This window comes from Acanthaster planci, linkage group LG01 (genome assembly GCF_054643075.1).
Source record: "Acanthaster planci isolate LZ-2023a linkage group LG01, COTS_SCS, whole genome shotgun sequence".
NCBI lineage: Eukaryota > Metazoa > Echinodermata > Asteroidea > Valvatida > Acanthasteridae > Acanthaster > Acanthaster planci.
This window is the reverse complement of record NC_141777.1, coordinates 37280975-37296728: the sequence shown is the minus strand read 5'-3', so window position 1 is coordinate 37296728 and position 15754 is coordinate 37280975. Positions and strand designations below refer to the sequence as shown.

General features: G+C 41.6%; 2 protein-coding genes across 7 annotated transcripts in view; one reads left to right on the top strand and one right to left on the bottom strand.

The window, feature by feature from the left end:
- The window catches only part of LOC110982360 (HHIP-like protein 2), a 304779-nt gene that overhangs the window by 172513 nt on the left and 116512 nt on the right, over positions 1-15754 (top strand). The window lies entirely within an intron of this gene.
- Positions 1-15754, bottom strand: part of LOC110982454 (poly [ADP-ribose] polymerase tankyrase-like) — a 57423-nt gene that overhangs the window by 33374 nt on the left and 8295 nt on the right. For 5 of the 6 annotated variants that reach the window (XM_087135707.1, XM_087135711.1, XM_087135716.1 and 2 more), the window contains 12 exons: positions 15213-15376; positions 13472-13584; positions 12639-12724; positions 11891-12047; positions 9517-9725; positions 7974-8195; positions 6889-6930; positions 6493-6618; positions 5322-5483; positions 3146-3283; positions 2066-2110; positions 440-509 (listed from right to left, as the gene is read on the bottom strand). In XM_087135707.1, coding sequence (XP_086991833.1) covers positions 440-509; positions 2066-2110; positions 3146-3283; positions 5322-5483; positions 6493-6618; positions 6889-6930; positions 7974-8195; positions 9517-9725; positions 11891-12047; positions 12639-12724; positions 13472-13584; positions 15213-15376 — 1534 coding nt within the window. Of the gene's footprint in view, positions 1-439; positions 510-2065; positions 2111-3145; positions 3284-5321; positions 5484-6492; positions 6619-6888; positions 6931-7973; positions 8196-9516; positions 9726-11890; positions 12048-12638; positions 12725-13471; positions 13626-15212; positions 15377-15754 lie in introns of those variants that run through there. The other variant, XM_087135730.1, reaches the window with a different exon arrangement.

Genomic DNA, 15754 nt, shown 5'->3' with positions numbered 1-15754 from the left:
ATAATAAACACGGCGTGCACAAACAGAGTGTGAATTGATGCCCCCCCCCCCACGATCGAAGAGAGATTTCCGCCCATGGCCCTAGCTATCCAACATGCACTCTACGCGTGACAAGAGGGTGTCACATATATGGTTTAGCTACTTAGTGAAATTTTAAGGCATTATGTCCGAGGTATGGTAAAACCCTTGGGAACTGGTTTGTCAACTTCAAATGCCTCAGGGAGCTAAAATCAACTATTTACCCTTAAACTGTGTTAAATAACCAGCGCCCGGTCCCACTTACACTTCTAAGACTCTGCTAAGAACCACAGCAGTGTGACTGCATTTTTCTAACAGTGGCAAGTGCAACAAGGTGACTACAGTTTACAATGTTTAGATGATGGTGTTACAATTTACAAAAAGGTTTTCAAAAATGAAATAAGTCTCAACAAACACTGACTGTGAGTTTCGTCATCATCCCCGTCCGCCACGACAGCACTGATGTCGGACTTGGCAAATTCAACAAGAGCCTAAATAATGTAACAAAGTACAGATTATCAGACTCCTGCCATCTGTTGGTCTTGATAAGTTTGCAAAGTAAAGCCTTTGTGTGGGGTTGAAGTGCATAAAAAGATTCTTGGAAGGTTGAGAAGGGTTAAAGAACCGGGGAGACTGTACAGTGTAACTCAAGGACAACGGTACAATGAGTTACAGCATGATAAAGAGTGATCAGTACTGAAGTCAAGGCCTCTTAAGACCAGCACAAAATCCCACGAGACCAATACAAGGTCTCCATGCCAGTCTGAATCAAAGAAATAAATTATAATAAATTATAACAAATTATAAATAAATAAATAAATTATTCAAATGAGCATCAAGAGCATTCCTTTTGTCATTAATCACCCTGTTATCAATATTTGTGACTGGTCTTCTTGTGTCAGGTCTGGAGATGGCCACAACTATTTGGTGCAACAATGAAACTTGTTTTGACGTTGAGGCTGGGTGAGGTCTGTTTGTTTGCTTGCTTTCCTTGGGGAGAGTGAATTTTAAAGACCAACTCCAATGGTTTTAAAAGTTTTGAAAATAATCTATTATTGTGTTTAGTGTGTAATAAATCATATATTCATAACCAAATCATGTCTGTATTGCATCTGTATTTTTTTGTAATTTTGCCGAAACTTTTGAAAGGTGACTTTGAGTTTCATGAAAAATTTCTACAATCGGACTGCAGGCTGCGCTGTTGAGAAATGAAATTTGTATGATGTAATACCAAAGAAAACATTGAAACTGGTATCCATGTACATGTACATGTCATTACATGTGCGTGCATCGTGTACCAGGGATAGCTCTGTGTGCCGGGTCTAATGTGCTGCATTATCTATTTTCCATCAAGCGTTTGTGCTCTTTCTTCATGATTTACAATAATGCTGAAGTAGTGCATCATTGGTGGATGTACTAGAAATTCTGCAAACGAATTGGGATCAAAATTCTTAGAATTTCTGAAGAATGAGAGCATTCTTCAAGTTCGTGCTGTCGTCCGCAGCTATGCATGCTATGGATGCAGCACACGCACTGTGGTATTTCCTCTCCAACGGTAATACATCACTGAAATCAATATTCATTAGATGCTAATGAGTCGTGACGGAACGTCCATTTTTACAATACACTCATTGGACTGGAATTGCAGGAAAAATGGGTACAAAACTGTTTTATTAACACCAAAACGTGTCATGCAAGGGAGATATTGATATGTGCCACTTTTATTAGACTTGACTCTTCCAAATAGGAGTCAAATGAGAAAAATTAGCATCGTTGGAGTTGGTCTTTAAGTTTAGTGTCTGTGTTTATTGGTGCAAAATCAAAATGAAATAAACATCATCACACAAATCTATAATTTTAATCACTGGATGCCAGATGGCATTTGGGCTTGTCTAACTGAACTGCTCTGCAACCACTTTGGGTCCGTTCACCTACATCATCAGGAATCACCCACAGCTTTAATATACATGTACCAACAGTTTCATCAAGCTTGACCAAATTTGGGGCCAAATCTAAGCCCCAAGACCCTGAACTAAGATGTTCTTACCTCCATCATACTCAGCACATTTGCTATTTGCTCGTCATCCATGCTCTACAAATAAATAATTTTAAAAAGCACATCATAATGGCATTCAACAGTACACTAATAATGAAAAACACACTTGCAGAAACCTGTCATTAAATCCGTAATCATAAGACAGCCTGACAGCAAGCAATTCTTCAACTTATATTCAGGCCACTGAGCAGATGTTCCCCGCAGGCATAAAAAAGCTAACGAGATATCTCCCCTCTTGTTCTCATTCTGTCCACGTTTCCAAGGCCATGTAGAATCCAATGGATTCACTTCTACGATATACATTTGAGAGCTTGCTGTCTTTTCCTGCTAGCACAGCAGATGTCTCAAGATAGAAGTAAGCTGAATCTCAACACTACTTCTTGACAATATCTATCCTTCTGGCTGAACTCAAAAGTGAGTAAAACAATTGTGGTAATCCCATCCAACCCTGGACATTTGTGTGAGGAATGTGAGTGAGTTCAAATGTGCTATTGTAAACACAAAGCTGGATGAGTCCCATATCTACGCTGTGAATGAGGAGGAACTTATGTGTTAAGGAAGCTTGGAACAGGTGTCCACAAAATGCACAGTTTGCTATTGGACTCAGACTTGAGTCTGGTTCATAGGGTTCTCTCTGGTTTAACAGAGGTCATTTATTGCCGTACCTCATCAAACTTAATCCTTTCAACTAGAATTGAAATCAACCCTGGGCGAAACAATGACTGGCGTTCAACCCGGCGTTCAACCCGGCACACTTGTTTCGTGCGAACCGAGCTTGAAATGAACATGAAAATTTTTCAACCTGGGTTGAAAAATCTTAACCCTGGTCCGGAGGTTGAGTTCAGTGTGGGCTGCAGTCAATCTCGGTGTTGATGGAGGGTTAGCATGGGGTCAAAATTTGCAAGTGTGAAAAATTGCCAGTTTTCAACCCCAAGGTTTGTCTACTGTCAACAGGTCATAAAAGACACACTGGGGCAAATTCAAATTGTCAACAGTTGCCCACTTGGCTGTCCATGTCTGTGTCAGATCTGACAAACAGCAGTCCGAACTGGTGAGTTGACTCTGACTTACAGGGTAGCTGTTGGCCGCACACCTCAGCAAGGGTGTGTACCCCTCGTCGTCTATCTTCTGAGCTGCCTCCTCTAAGGTCACATGCTCCAAAGCATGAGATGCAAGCCCTGTCTTCATGTGAGATTTCTCCTGCTTTATCTGTGCGGGGGAAAAAACGTGTTACGTCCCTTCTCAGCTATTTCTGCAACCAATGTCTAGGAGGCCAAAAACTACTGATGAATTACAAAGAAAAGTTTCCAGGCAAGATTTCTTACAAAACTGGTAACCTTGGTGTGACTACATATCATGCTCAGAGCTTTATTAACAATATGCAGCAATGAGCAATGTCTGAGCTTGCAAAGAGTAGAAATTCAAGTCCAGAAAAGCTGATGTCTTTTCTGTCTTCACAAAATATCTTTCAATAGCTTTTTCCCACATTAAAGTGCTTGTTTATGTATGTTTTTGTACTTGCAATTCTTGGAAAGATACTTCTGTTATTTTCACGAGTTCTCATTCACATTTCGCTGTCGCAGTAATGAAAACACGTGCCCACAGCTCAATGCATTAAACAAAGCTGCTCTGGTTCCCGCCGCACCCATGCAAAGAAATATAACAACCAGAACCAGTCTATACATGTACTGTGCATTCCAGTTGATTACTCTAAATCGGCCATATAAGCACGAAACCCTAAAGCCACAGTTCAAAATATCTATGTTGCCAGAGGTTTTCTGTAAGTTCCTTCACAGAACTTGGTCTCTTATCTATGTGTGCATTTTCTGTGTTCATGAGTTTAATTTGAGTTTGTTTTGCTCGTACTCGAAGCGAGCATCTTTCAACAAATTTCCTGCCGCGGCACAACGTTTTTCACCAACTGATCTGGATGCCTCACACACGGTTACCACACGATACACGGACATTGTTGGCTAGTTTGCTGTCGTTACTGCCTGAGTAACACGGTGTGAATTGCCCATTATTCTTGTGAATTGTCGCCTTTAGAAATTTTTACATAGCTTAAGACAGGTGTTTACCACTTTTTTGAGATAATTTTGGAAGCTGTCGTCCCCGTTCATGCCATTCAATCAGGAAAAAAAAATTGACCAAAAACAAAAAATTTCCAACCTACCGACCCTATTTTTAAGAGGCATGTAATTGGAAGCACAACTATTTTGGGGGGCCTAATAACATGCATGCAGTAGGCCTAAATTAAATAAACATAATAATTGTGGATTCAGAGAAGTCTTGGGGTAAGTGTTGATCTAATTAGGGCAAGCAAATTTATGATATGGCCTGCGCAATCGGACAAGCTAAAAAAAAAAATCGTCACGGCCTGAGGACAGGCATTTTTTGCTTCTACAGAAGTAAGAGTAATTTTACAAATCACAATTCTTTAACACTGGTGAATAAATCTTTATAACTCTACTAACAGTACTTGGCATAATAAAAATATGGCCTCAGATAGCAACAGAGGATAACAGTTTCCAAAGGTTTGCCGTGGGCGTGGACAGGCAATTTTTAACACTGCATACGAAAGGACAAACAGATATGTTCTTCCTGGATGACACCCTGAACCTCGTGGTACAATGTCCAATCCAAAGATGTGACACTCATGCAGAACCATCGTAGAAACATGCTCGTCTTGGCATCAATCACAGTAGGTTTCACAGTTGCTGGGATGCTATAGAGTACCGAAAAGAATACGTCGCACCCACAATTAGTGTGTAAAAGGCATCAGCGCAAGAACCAGCACGTGAACCAACACGCGCGTACTCCATTTGTTTGCACTGCACTTTAGGGTTCACAGTGACGTCACACTTCGGTACTCTGTATGGTTGCATTTAGCCACTTCTTTCTGACCCTTAACTCTTAAATACGTGCAGCACCACTATTCCCATTTTGCCATGGTTACAATGACTGCATTGGATACCACTTCAAACTTTCCTTTTCCAAGTGAACCTTGCACTTGGATTTTTGGTAGAACAAAGTGAAAAAAAATAGCAAACTTGAATGACTGCACCCATAAAAATCCAAGATTTTGGAACAATCATTCATTCAGTGGTGCATTCAGCATAAATATGTCCACCGAGGGCATCTGAAATCCTGAAATTTAGAAAGATCCCGAGAACTCTCACCCCTGGGCTGCCCGAACAATTGCTGTCCTCCGTCAATACGCAGTATTTCACTGTCATTCAACACTTACATTCCTAGCGATGATGGGTAACAGCACACCCATGTTCATGTTCCTACAGTTCCTGGCCATGGTGTGCAGAGCATTTCCCCCATCGTCCTCTCTCTCCTTCAGGGACAGGCTGGACCCTTCGTCCAGCAGCAGTTTGACCAGTTCCATGGAACCGCTCCCAGCCTAAAAAGAAGTGTGAAGCCAAACACAATTAACATCTTAACCTGAAAAGAGCTAGAAAGGTAGAGGTGAATCCACTCTCTCTGTACATTCTCTGTGCTACCACCGCAGTGCGATTTTTTTCTTATCATGCTGAGCCTCGGAAGTTTGTTGATTGCGAATTGTTTTGAAACTGTTTTTATGAAAACCGGGCCCACTGTTTGTGCATACTATTTATGACCATAGAAACAAAACCCTATGTCCTTTGTTAATGTCCTATGAATGTTAACTTCACAGTTTTTAATGGATATCTTTGCATGCCTGCCAAGCTTCAAAAAGATTGCGATGAATGAAAAGAGAGCTTGTGAAAACATTGGCCCAGTGAGTGAGATATTGCCTTGATTGTCAACACTGGCAAACATGCACTTATAACTGTTTACACTAGATTATCCATTAGAGAGCCCAGGTGATCGTGTTTTCTTAGATACACTGTCCTTGTGACTTAATAATTTTCTTCAATGTCTGAAACGAATTTGATGGGCTCTTGGAGTTATTATGAAAAGTCCACTTTTTTAAGCATTTAAATTGTCCATGCTTTTCTGGACAACAGAGGGCTCCTGTTGCTGTGATGTCAATCAGGAAAACCCTGCTCAAAATTAGCATGTTTTTCTGTTCAAATTGCGAGCCCAAAGTTTACTAACTGAAGGCCTTTCTAAGAAAGGTCAACATTGCTTGTTGGCTTATTGCCATGTACTTAAAAATCAACGAATCATCAAAAAAGGCAACTTTAGAGCAGCAAAGTACACAAATCAAAAATTCCTTGCATTTTTGGTGAACAAATTAATGCAGCATTGAAGTGTTCTCCCTGGAATAACATCACAGTTTTGCTCATGCATATCGAAATCTGAATTAGCATGAAAACTAAAAAGCTGTAAAAACAGCCACAAAAACTGAAGCACAATGGTGCATTTTCAAGGTTTGTAGTAAAACAGATGCATCTCAAAGACCCTTCAAGTACCGGAAAGACATGTACCTCTTGCAGGGCAATGTTGATGGGAGTGTTTCCATCTTTGTCTCTGGCCGAGGCATTGCATCCTTTCTGGATCAGTAACTTGGCCATATCCAGTTTGGCAGTCTCCACAGCATTTTTGATCTTATCCTGCAAAATCAACCCACAAATTACATGGAATTGTTCGGAAATGCTGTGTAAGACAATATGCCTTATGACGGCTGTCCAACTCAAAACTGCAGGGGTCTATGTAACATGGAAAAATTGAAAGAAACTTTTTTTTTCAGAAACAAATAACATTTGCAGGTATCGTGATTTTCCCAAAGTATTTTTAAATAACGATGGCCAACTCAGATTGTCAGTTATGTGTAGTTAAGGTTTCTACATTTGGTAAGTCAAAAAGTATCCCAATGAACTTACATTGTAACTGCTGGGTAAACCGCTTGTTGCCAAGTAGTGAAGCTACACAGGGTCAAAGAGGATTGAAGAAGCTATTATGTTGTGGTAAACCAAAATAATCTTCGGTATAGATTGCGACAGATTCCTAGTGAGACGGTCATACATTTGAAGCAAGCAAATTGTCATCTTGGAGATTAGTGATTTGCAAGGAGATACCCCTGCTGGTAATCATGTTCAGCACAGACTTTAAACTAGAACTCAAACTTGGCGTAATGCAGTGTTTACCATGATGCATTGCGGGTGAAAGGTAAGGACGATAGTATGCATGCTACTGCTAGAACATCAAGCGCATGGAAAGTTGTCAAAAATATCCCGAGTTTGAAAAGGCCTTTACTTTCCCAAATGGTTTGTATGAGCTGCAGTGTGCCATTGTGTGTGTCAAGCATACGACGAACCCCAGAGCTGCATTTTTTTCAAGCTTCCACGAGAATGCAAGTTTGCTCTGTCTAAAGTTGCACAAAGGCTTGCATGACTGATGATCAGGCCCGCCATCTTTGATTTCTATCCCCCCTTTTCACCCACAATGCACTGCAGTAAAAATTACGTTACATCATTATGTTTTAGACCTATTCCATGTGAGGAAGAGAATGTGATTAGAGGTCTTTCTGGAACCCAATTACTGAAGCACCCCTCTAGCCACATTCTTGCCTGCAAAAAAATCTCCCTACGTGGAATTTGGTGCATTTAACAAGGTGGATGCTGTATAAAAAAAATGAATTTCATTGAAAAGTTGGTCACGTTTTACACGATCCATTACAAATTAGGGAGTGTCTCAAGAGTTAGAACACTACAGGTCCAACGAGAACGTTGCCCTATAAATGGTAATTGGGAATGCCTGCAGTTACCACTGGGAACAAGGCCTGTTCCTGAATGGGAAGAGTGGTCAATGCTCTTGCATGCTTTACTTCGGAACATGGCAAAATTCCCAGAGGAAACTAGTAGTGTTCCATAAGGAGTGTACTGGGGGAAGAGTACACAAAACAACTTTCGGTAAGTTCCCTTGGGAATGAGGCTGTATGAATGGGCACTGATTAATGGGCGCATACCGCGTTCCGGCCGTGAATGTCCACCAGGGTCAGGTCGGCCTTCTTCCCCATCAGGTAGTGCATCTGGCCAACCATGTCGCTGGTCATGGGGCTGGCTGCGGTCAGTGACAGCATGGTGGCGCCGCTGTTGTCTCGGAAGTTGACATCCACAGCCGACTGGCCCAGCAGCAGGTCCGAACAGCCGATGTGGCCCTTCATGAAGGCCACGCCCAGGGGTGGAGTCTGTGATGACAAGTCATTGGTCATTGTTTTTGAAACTAACGTGGCCCTGCCAGTGATGTGTACATACATACAGCATGGACTATCAAGCCACAGGTAGGCAAGAGATACAGCACTTGTTTTTCAACAGGCCTTTCATATAAATGAAAATAATGTATTGTTGCAGAGGGCCAAAGCAAGCTTTCATAATAACCACTTCCTGCCGGGGATTCCGGTACGGGACACGCATACTTTATATGCGTGGCCGGGGTCTCCGAACTCAGACAAAGGGAACTGGACCTTGTAAGAAAAGACCGTACTCGGAACAAAAGACCAGGCTGCTGGGAATTACCGACATTTTTTTACTCTCAATAGTGGAGATAACCCAGCCTTGTTTTGAAACAGTATACCACGGTTTGGGGCATACTGCAGCGATGAGCCACACAGTACCGCTGCACACTAATCTGGCCCCTATTGAAAAGAGGTCAGCAGTGCACTGAGCAAGGTTCGTGAACAAAAGAAAGTTATGTAACACCGCATAATCTGGGCTCTTTTAACAAGGCGGCGGGCCTGGCTGAAATACTCCAGCATCAATAAATGTTGTCTGTCAGATTTAGAGTAGAAACTAGACAGTCCTTTGTGTGGGTGTGAGTGTCCAGTAAATGAAGATATGAATTTTGAAAACCAATTTTGAAAACAAAAAAAAAGGAAATTATCCCGCCCCAGCATCATTAACATTGAAGAAGTGGTTAATAATCGTGATTGCTTTATAGAAAAATGCATGCAATAGAAATATGCAATAGGTCCCTATACAAAGCTTTCTAAGCTACCGGTACAAGTTGAGTTGTTTTTAAGTTGCTTCAGAGCCCAAAGTTTCCACGCTGCCAGGCAAGTCACTTACGAGTCGTATTTCTTTCAATATATAATCTTTTTCAATTAAACATACCGATCACTGCATCCTTTTTTAAAAAACTCAAAGTAAGAAGGCTGCCCCCGTTTGATTCGACGTGGGTTCAGAGGTTAAAGGTCTGTACAGTGCAAACTTTTACAACACTTGAAAATGCAACATTCTGTGTTAATTAACCTTAATTCAATTTTCATTCAATGTTAAGAGGTATTTTGGAACCAATTTTCACACCCCATTTTGAACAGACACTGAACAGACTTTTCCCTGAATGATTACACCAACAGTACCCTCAGCTGCCCCAAAAGGGACGGACAATTTTAAAGGCTTAAAAAGTGCTCTTTTCAACATGAGGTGTCAAATATTTCAGATTCAAGAGGAGTTGCATAAGAAGACTTTCTGAGTCAATTTCATTGCAAGGACCCACTGCAGCTGTCGTACCTTCCAATCATTGGGGACGTTTGGGTCAGCACCCGCCTTCAATAGTAGGTTGAGGCAGTGCCACCAGCCATAAGCAGCAGCGTAGTGCGTGGCAGTGTTGCCTGAGGAATCCTGGGAATTGGGGTCGGCTCCTCTCCTCAGAAGGAGGGCCGTAATTGGGTAGTTGCCATTCATGCAGGCCAGCATCAGGGCAGTCCGGTTGAATTTGTCTGAACGTCAAAAAAAAAAATTGCCAATGATGATACTGTATATATGCAACAGCTGGGGGATAACTACATGTATTGTCAAGAAAAGCTAGAGTGGACCATTTATAGCTACATGTACATTTAACCTCGGATAAGTCAGATCCAATGGGACAGACCGATTTGATTTGATTTAGGCAAAAACCTGACTAATACTGATGCACACGAAGATGACAACATGCATTTTACTCAGTCATTCACTGCCAGCCATATAATGGCCACAGCCCACAAGGCATGAAATAAAGTAATAATGCATTGTTTCCGACATCAAACATGATTTATTTCCACACTACACATGCATGTACTCTACAACAGAAAATCAAAGCACGTTTCACCAATTGTGCCACACGAATTAGTACCGTACCTTGAGCAGAGCAGTCATAACGTACAAATACTTCGTGAGCCGTGCTTAGCCAAGCCACCTTATCCAATCAAAAATGCAGTCTTTGATCATGTGGGCACACAGACTGTGATTTCGCTGGCTGGAAATCAAGTTCGTTAATTCAGTACGGTAAAAGGAGTGGAGCAAGAGATGGAGCTCAGGGAAAGGTTAACGGCTGCTACTAAAAAGTTCAATGTGTACACGTGTGGTCCACATGACGTGTCGTGACATGTATTGCTGCTGTGAAAACCCAGCGGAGCCGGTGCCAAAATGATTGATTTGGACTGGAAAATACTGAAAATTCCAAAGATTCCCCGGTTTACTGCAATGAACAAATGTAAAAAATATTTCAAAGAGGTCAATTTGACTTAAAAGAGGTAAAAATTACAGTATTTTAACAAACATTCCAGGTTGATTTGTTCAAGAAAACTGAATATCCAACTTTCATGATGTGACTTAGACCAGGAATTTAATACGAACAACATAAACAATCAAATGTTCTAAGCAACTTTATCTGAGTAAGTGAAAATCCAACAATAAATAAATCTGACTTATCCGAGGTTTACTGTAAATCACACGATTATATTATCATTAGATTAAATTAAGCAATGACCCTAAACTCCCTGTGAAGTTATCACTTCGGCAGGCTTTTATTTTGAAGAAAATTACAAAAAATGGTCATTTCCAAAGATGAGTAAAGAGCAACCTTTTTGGAACTTTTCTTGAATGCTGCTGCATGCTTTCTAACCAGTAACTGGGCGAATCTGTAATGGGCATTTTATGACCACTGCTCAATAATATCACAATAGAATCACAATTACGATGTGGGGAAGCGGCTGAATGCAAATCAGGTCCGAATGCTGATTAAGGAGTTGTTTTGTGACATTATCATGTCTAGCTTTATTTAAAAAGAGTCCTAGTGCTGTGCAATGCAACAGGTAATTTTTGCTGGAGTTGGTTTATATATGAGCAGAACTCAAAATGACTTCTGTTTGTTCAAGTTGGATATTGCTAGAAGCAGAATCAGAAATTCAGACACTCTTCGCATCGCATTCAAAAAAAATTCTTTGATATGGAATCAGTAGGGGACAAAGCCATTAACGAACACCACCGTGACCACAGGGTCCACTCAAAATGCTCTTCACACTGGTCAATTGGTATGGTGATTTCAGTCACTTCTCGGCTCAGGCCCGTTAAAACATGCGGCTGCCAGGGCCTGCCTAAAAATGTTCATGCAAGAATGAGAATTTTGGGCCAAAACCCTTTATGCAGAAAATGAAGTTGAAAATAAATAACACCCAAATTCATACAATTTCTTTTGATGTATGGTCGTTTCCTTCAGTATCTCACCTTTTGGGTAGGTCTTAATGGAAACCAAATCGCTTTAAAAATCAAACACGAAATGCATACGGTTACCTTCATTCCCACTGCTAATAAAAATCTACACCCAATGGTGACGAACTTTCGTATTAAAAAAAAGAGGGCAATTTCACTGAATCACAAATCAAGTCTGAACTGATGAAAACTGCGAGTGTAAAATACCAAACGGCTTGAAAAGCGAGCTGTGGCCATGCAGCTAGACTTGGTTGTGCTCATCTAGCATGCAGATGCCACGGGTTTGCACAAAACTCAGTACAAGCAAGTATCACACCCACAACGAAAAAAGTTCCGTCACAGAATCATGAATGTGTGTTTTACAAGGCAGGTTCAAAGATTTGCCTAGCCCACAGGACGTTCATTCAGACCATACCTTTCTGCTGGATGACCGCTCCCATGTCTAGCAGGGCTTCCACCAGCTCAAAGTGACCGTATTTCGTAGCTATCATGAGAGGGGTGATCTTGTTGTGGTAAGACCCCATCTTGGACTCGATGTCAGCTCCATGGTTGACTAGACTACGGATGCAATCCTGCAATTTTACAAAGGAGGGGAGCACAAACATTTATCAATAAGGTCCAAACTATTGATCTCTTTTGTCACTTCCAAATATCCTGCCCCAATGACTACTAATCCGTTATTAATCAAAGAACAAGTCATGCACTGGCTACGACTAGTCCCAGAAACCAAGACTTGTGACAGCCAAGAACTAGTCGTTCACCAAGTGAACAGTATATGACACCTTCTTGGCTACTTTTTGGTTAAATGTGTATACGAGTGAATCAATGTTTGAACACTGTTCCATACACTAGAGCTCATGAAGTCTATCTGTGCTAAGAAGAAGTACCCCCTCAATGGCAAAGATTTCGCTGGTGGGGACTGACTCAAGGGTTCTTGGTATACATGCAAAACTTAGAAACATTTCAAAGGAAAAAGCCACATCATGGGGCAAGATCATGTGACAAATGAAAGGCTAAATGGAGATGATCTGCGACCGCTGGTGCTTCAGCAATTGTCTGGTATTTGAACAAAATGCGCCCTGGCTGGGCCATGTGGTCCACGTGACCCATTTCATTTAAAGAAATGAAACCGCATTAGCAAGTAATGGCAAAAAAGCACTTACGACGTTCCCCCCTTCAGCTGCAAAATGAATAGCCAGATTTCCCCCTGCTGTCTTCCGTCGTACCCCAGTCTGCTCATTTGGCTCACCTACCAAAAAAAAAAAAAAAAAGGAAAAGTAAATCTCTGCCCTTTAGCTTCAGGACTCGGATCAAAGAAGACAGCCTTCAGAGGTTAAGAATCAGACATAAAAAAAGGGCTGGACATCGTCCGCTTTTGACTACCATTTACCAATTACCAATCTGTCAATTGCAAGGCGCTGTCCAACTTTGTTCTGACAAACGGGGTAAGTGTGGTTGGAAAATGTCAGACACTGGATCAAAATCTTAATCTCTGCCATTACTTGGATCGATTTTGGCTGATGGCTACTTCCAAAAATCCCCTTCTACTGTGGTCCTCAGTACACCAAAATATGGTCAGGAAAAGAATCGCCCAAGGGAATGTGGAAACTTTTATCAAAACCCAGTTCAGACTACGAAAACAAAAGTTGACTGCAGTTCAGGGGTGAGATTGACCAACGATAAAAATTGCTGAAAACAGCCAAAAAAAAGGCATAAAGTAACTGAACTGTGAAAATCTCCTATACTTTTGAACACAGCCAGTGAGAAAAAAAGCTGAAATCCAAAACAAAAAAAGCTGAAATCAGCTAAAAAAAAGCTGAGAAATCTCACCCCTGGCAGTTGGTTCTTCGAATCAAGCACAAATTGTCTTGCTCTGAGATCACAGACAAAGACCAATTATATCTCTGGAAGTAATATTTATTTTTTCCTCCTCTTTCCCTCCACAATTAAATGCCTATCCAATGGAATGGCTATACACTGGCTAAATGACACTCACTGTCAGCTTCAATCTTCTTGAGTAGGACCTCAACGTTCTGTGCTCGTCCACGTTTTGAGGCAATCATTAGTGGGGTGACGCCTCCCTTGTGCTTCTCTTCCGGATTCACACCTCTACGGTCAAGATGATTTTTCGATAAGCTTGTATTTTTTTTCTGAAAAATTATCAAGCACTGGTGTGGTAGAAGCAATATTTCAGAGGTGAGCTGTAATTTCTACTGTAAACTACTTTAGCAAACCTAAGACAGAAGTTGGTGGAACCAATAGGGCTAACCGTCATCAGTGCCTGTTTGTTTAGTTCCCAGACTACTGACTTGGAAGGTCCACAGGTAGCAAACAACCTGGTCATTTTAACACTTCCTGGACAGGTTACAGAATACTGTGCATGGAGGAAATTTGATGAAGGACCACTACTTTAAGTCAGTGGTTAATTCTCAGTGTACCTTGTGCCTGTGCACTAGTACAGTACACTGTAAACATTTCTAGTTTATAAACTGCAGACAATCATAATCATGGTAACTCAAATTCCTTAATCCCTGACTTACATATTAACAGTCATGTAGTTGAGTTCATCACAAATCCCTACAAGTCCCTGTACCATCCAGGCCCGTTGCCTGACCAGAGACTGGGGCAGTTCATCAAACCAAAAGTGGAACTTTTGGCACTGTGAACACATATTGTTATACAAAGGCCTATCACAATGTGCTTTGTAAAACAACGCTGGAAAGTTGCATGTCTGTCGCTAACCAAAGGTTGCATGTAAGACTTGTACACTTGTATTCAATATTGAATAAACTTAAGAAAAATACATTGATTTCAAACCCTTTGAAACACCTGAAATGTGGATATTGGCCGGAACTTCCTGACGGGACATATGACTGGGGACTGACTCATTTATGCGCAGAATCGTGGTCACCTTGAGCTTGAGAATCAACGTATAAGCCGTGGCTTGTATGCCGAATATTACGGTATATTTAAAATATTCAGTACAAAAAAAAAAAGACCACCAACAAGGGGAACTCAGAAGCGAGGTGGGGGTTTGTTCGAATCCCTTGAACCCCCCAGCCCACGGGCCTGCATCACAAGTCCATCATAAGTCATTCAGTCTTAAGCCAATTCCCAAGCAATTCAAATGAGCTGTGACAAAGGCATTCTTTTGTCAGTGATCACCCTGTGACTTGAGGACTGGCCTTGTGAAGGGACTTATGACTGGACTTGTGATGGACTCGAATAAAACACTGCATATTTATGCAAATGAGTATGATGCATCCAAGAACTAACAATGTCACAGTTTCTCAAGTACTGTTGCAATGCATTTCTTTTGTGTGTGCTGAGCCTCCTGGAGTTTTCCCGGTGATATCTAAGTTTTGACACCAAATTTATGAAAATTAGATATATACGTACAATTCCTGTGAGACACCCATGTTTGTCACCTACCAGCCGAAAATGTTAACTTTCCCATCAACGTCCTCAATGCATGTTGACCAACATGCCCGAGACATGTGTATCAACCACGAATGTCAACTAAATCCTACTGAACTGAAGTCAAGTTTTGCAGGTGCATTTGTAATGAACACATACTTTGATACTGACACTTTGGAGGCAAGATGGTCCCAAAAAACCCAGCTCTGTTTGGGTTTATGGTAACTGCCAAGCTTGCTCATGGTTCAAGTACAGCAGAGCACAAAACTGAAATAGAACACTGAAGTGAAACAGCATCATGGAAAATGTCAATTTCTCACCGTTTCAGAAGGAACTCAAGTGGACCGCTCCCTTCACATGCAGCGGCATAGTGGATTGGTCTCAGACCGTAATCATCCTCGATGGCATACTCCGGCAAAATGGACATCAGCTTCTCCAGAATCTTGGGATTGGGGTTTATAGCAGCAAAGTGGACCGGGGTGATCTAACGACAGGAGAAAAATTGAATCCCCTTGATTGGATTGATTTATTCGGTATTTCAATCACAATTAATACCAGGTTTTATAGGCAGGAGGAAGCCGGAGTACCTGGAGAAAACCTGCGAGAGGGAGTATGGGCTGGAAACCAAATGCACTAATAAAGCCTGGGCCAAGCCGGGACTCAAACCCGGGCCTCATTGGTGCAAAGTAAGGAAAGAACCGCTACGCTAACCCGCTTCCCCAAATTAGACACAGGTCCATCAGAGGCATGCCAGTTAGAGTAAGGGTGTCCGCGACAATCGAACATGCATGACATAGGTTCTTCTCAACAGCACATTTACAGTGTTCGCCACACGCCCAAATCCCAGCGGAGGTCTCCTTAG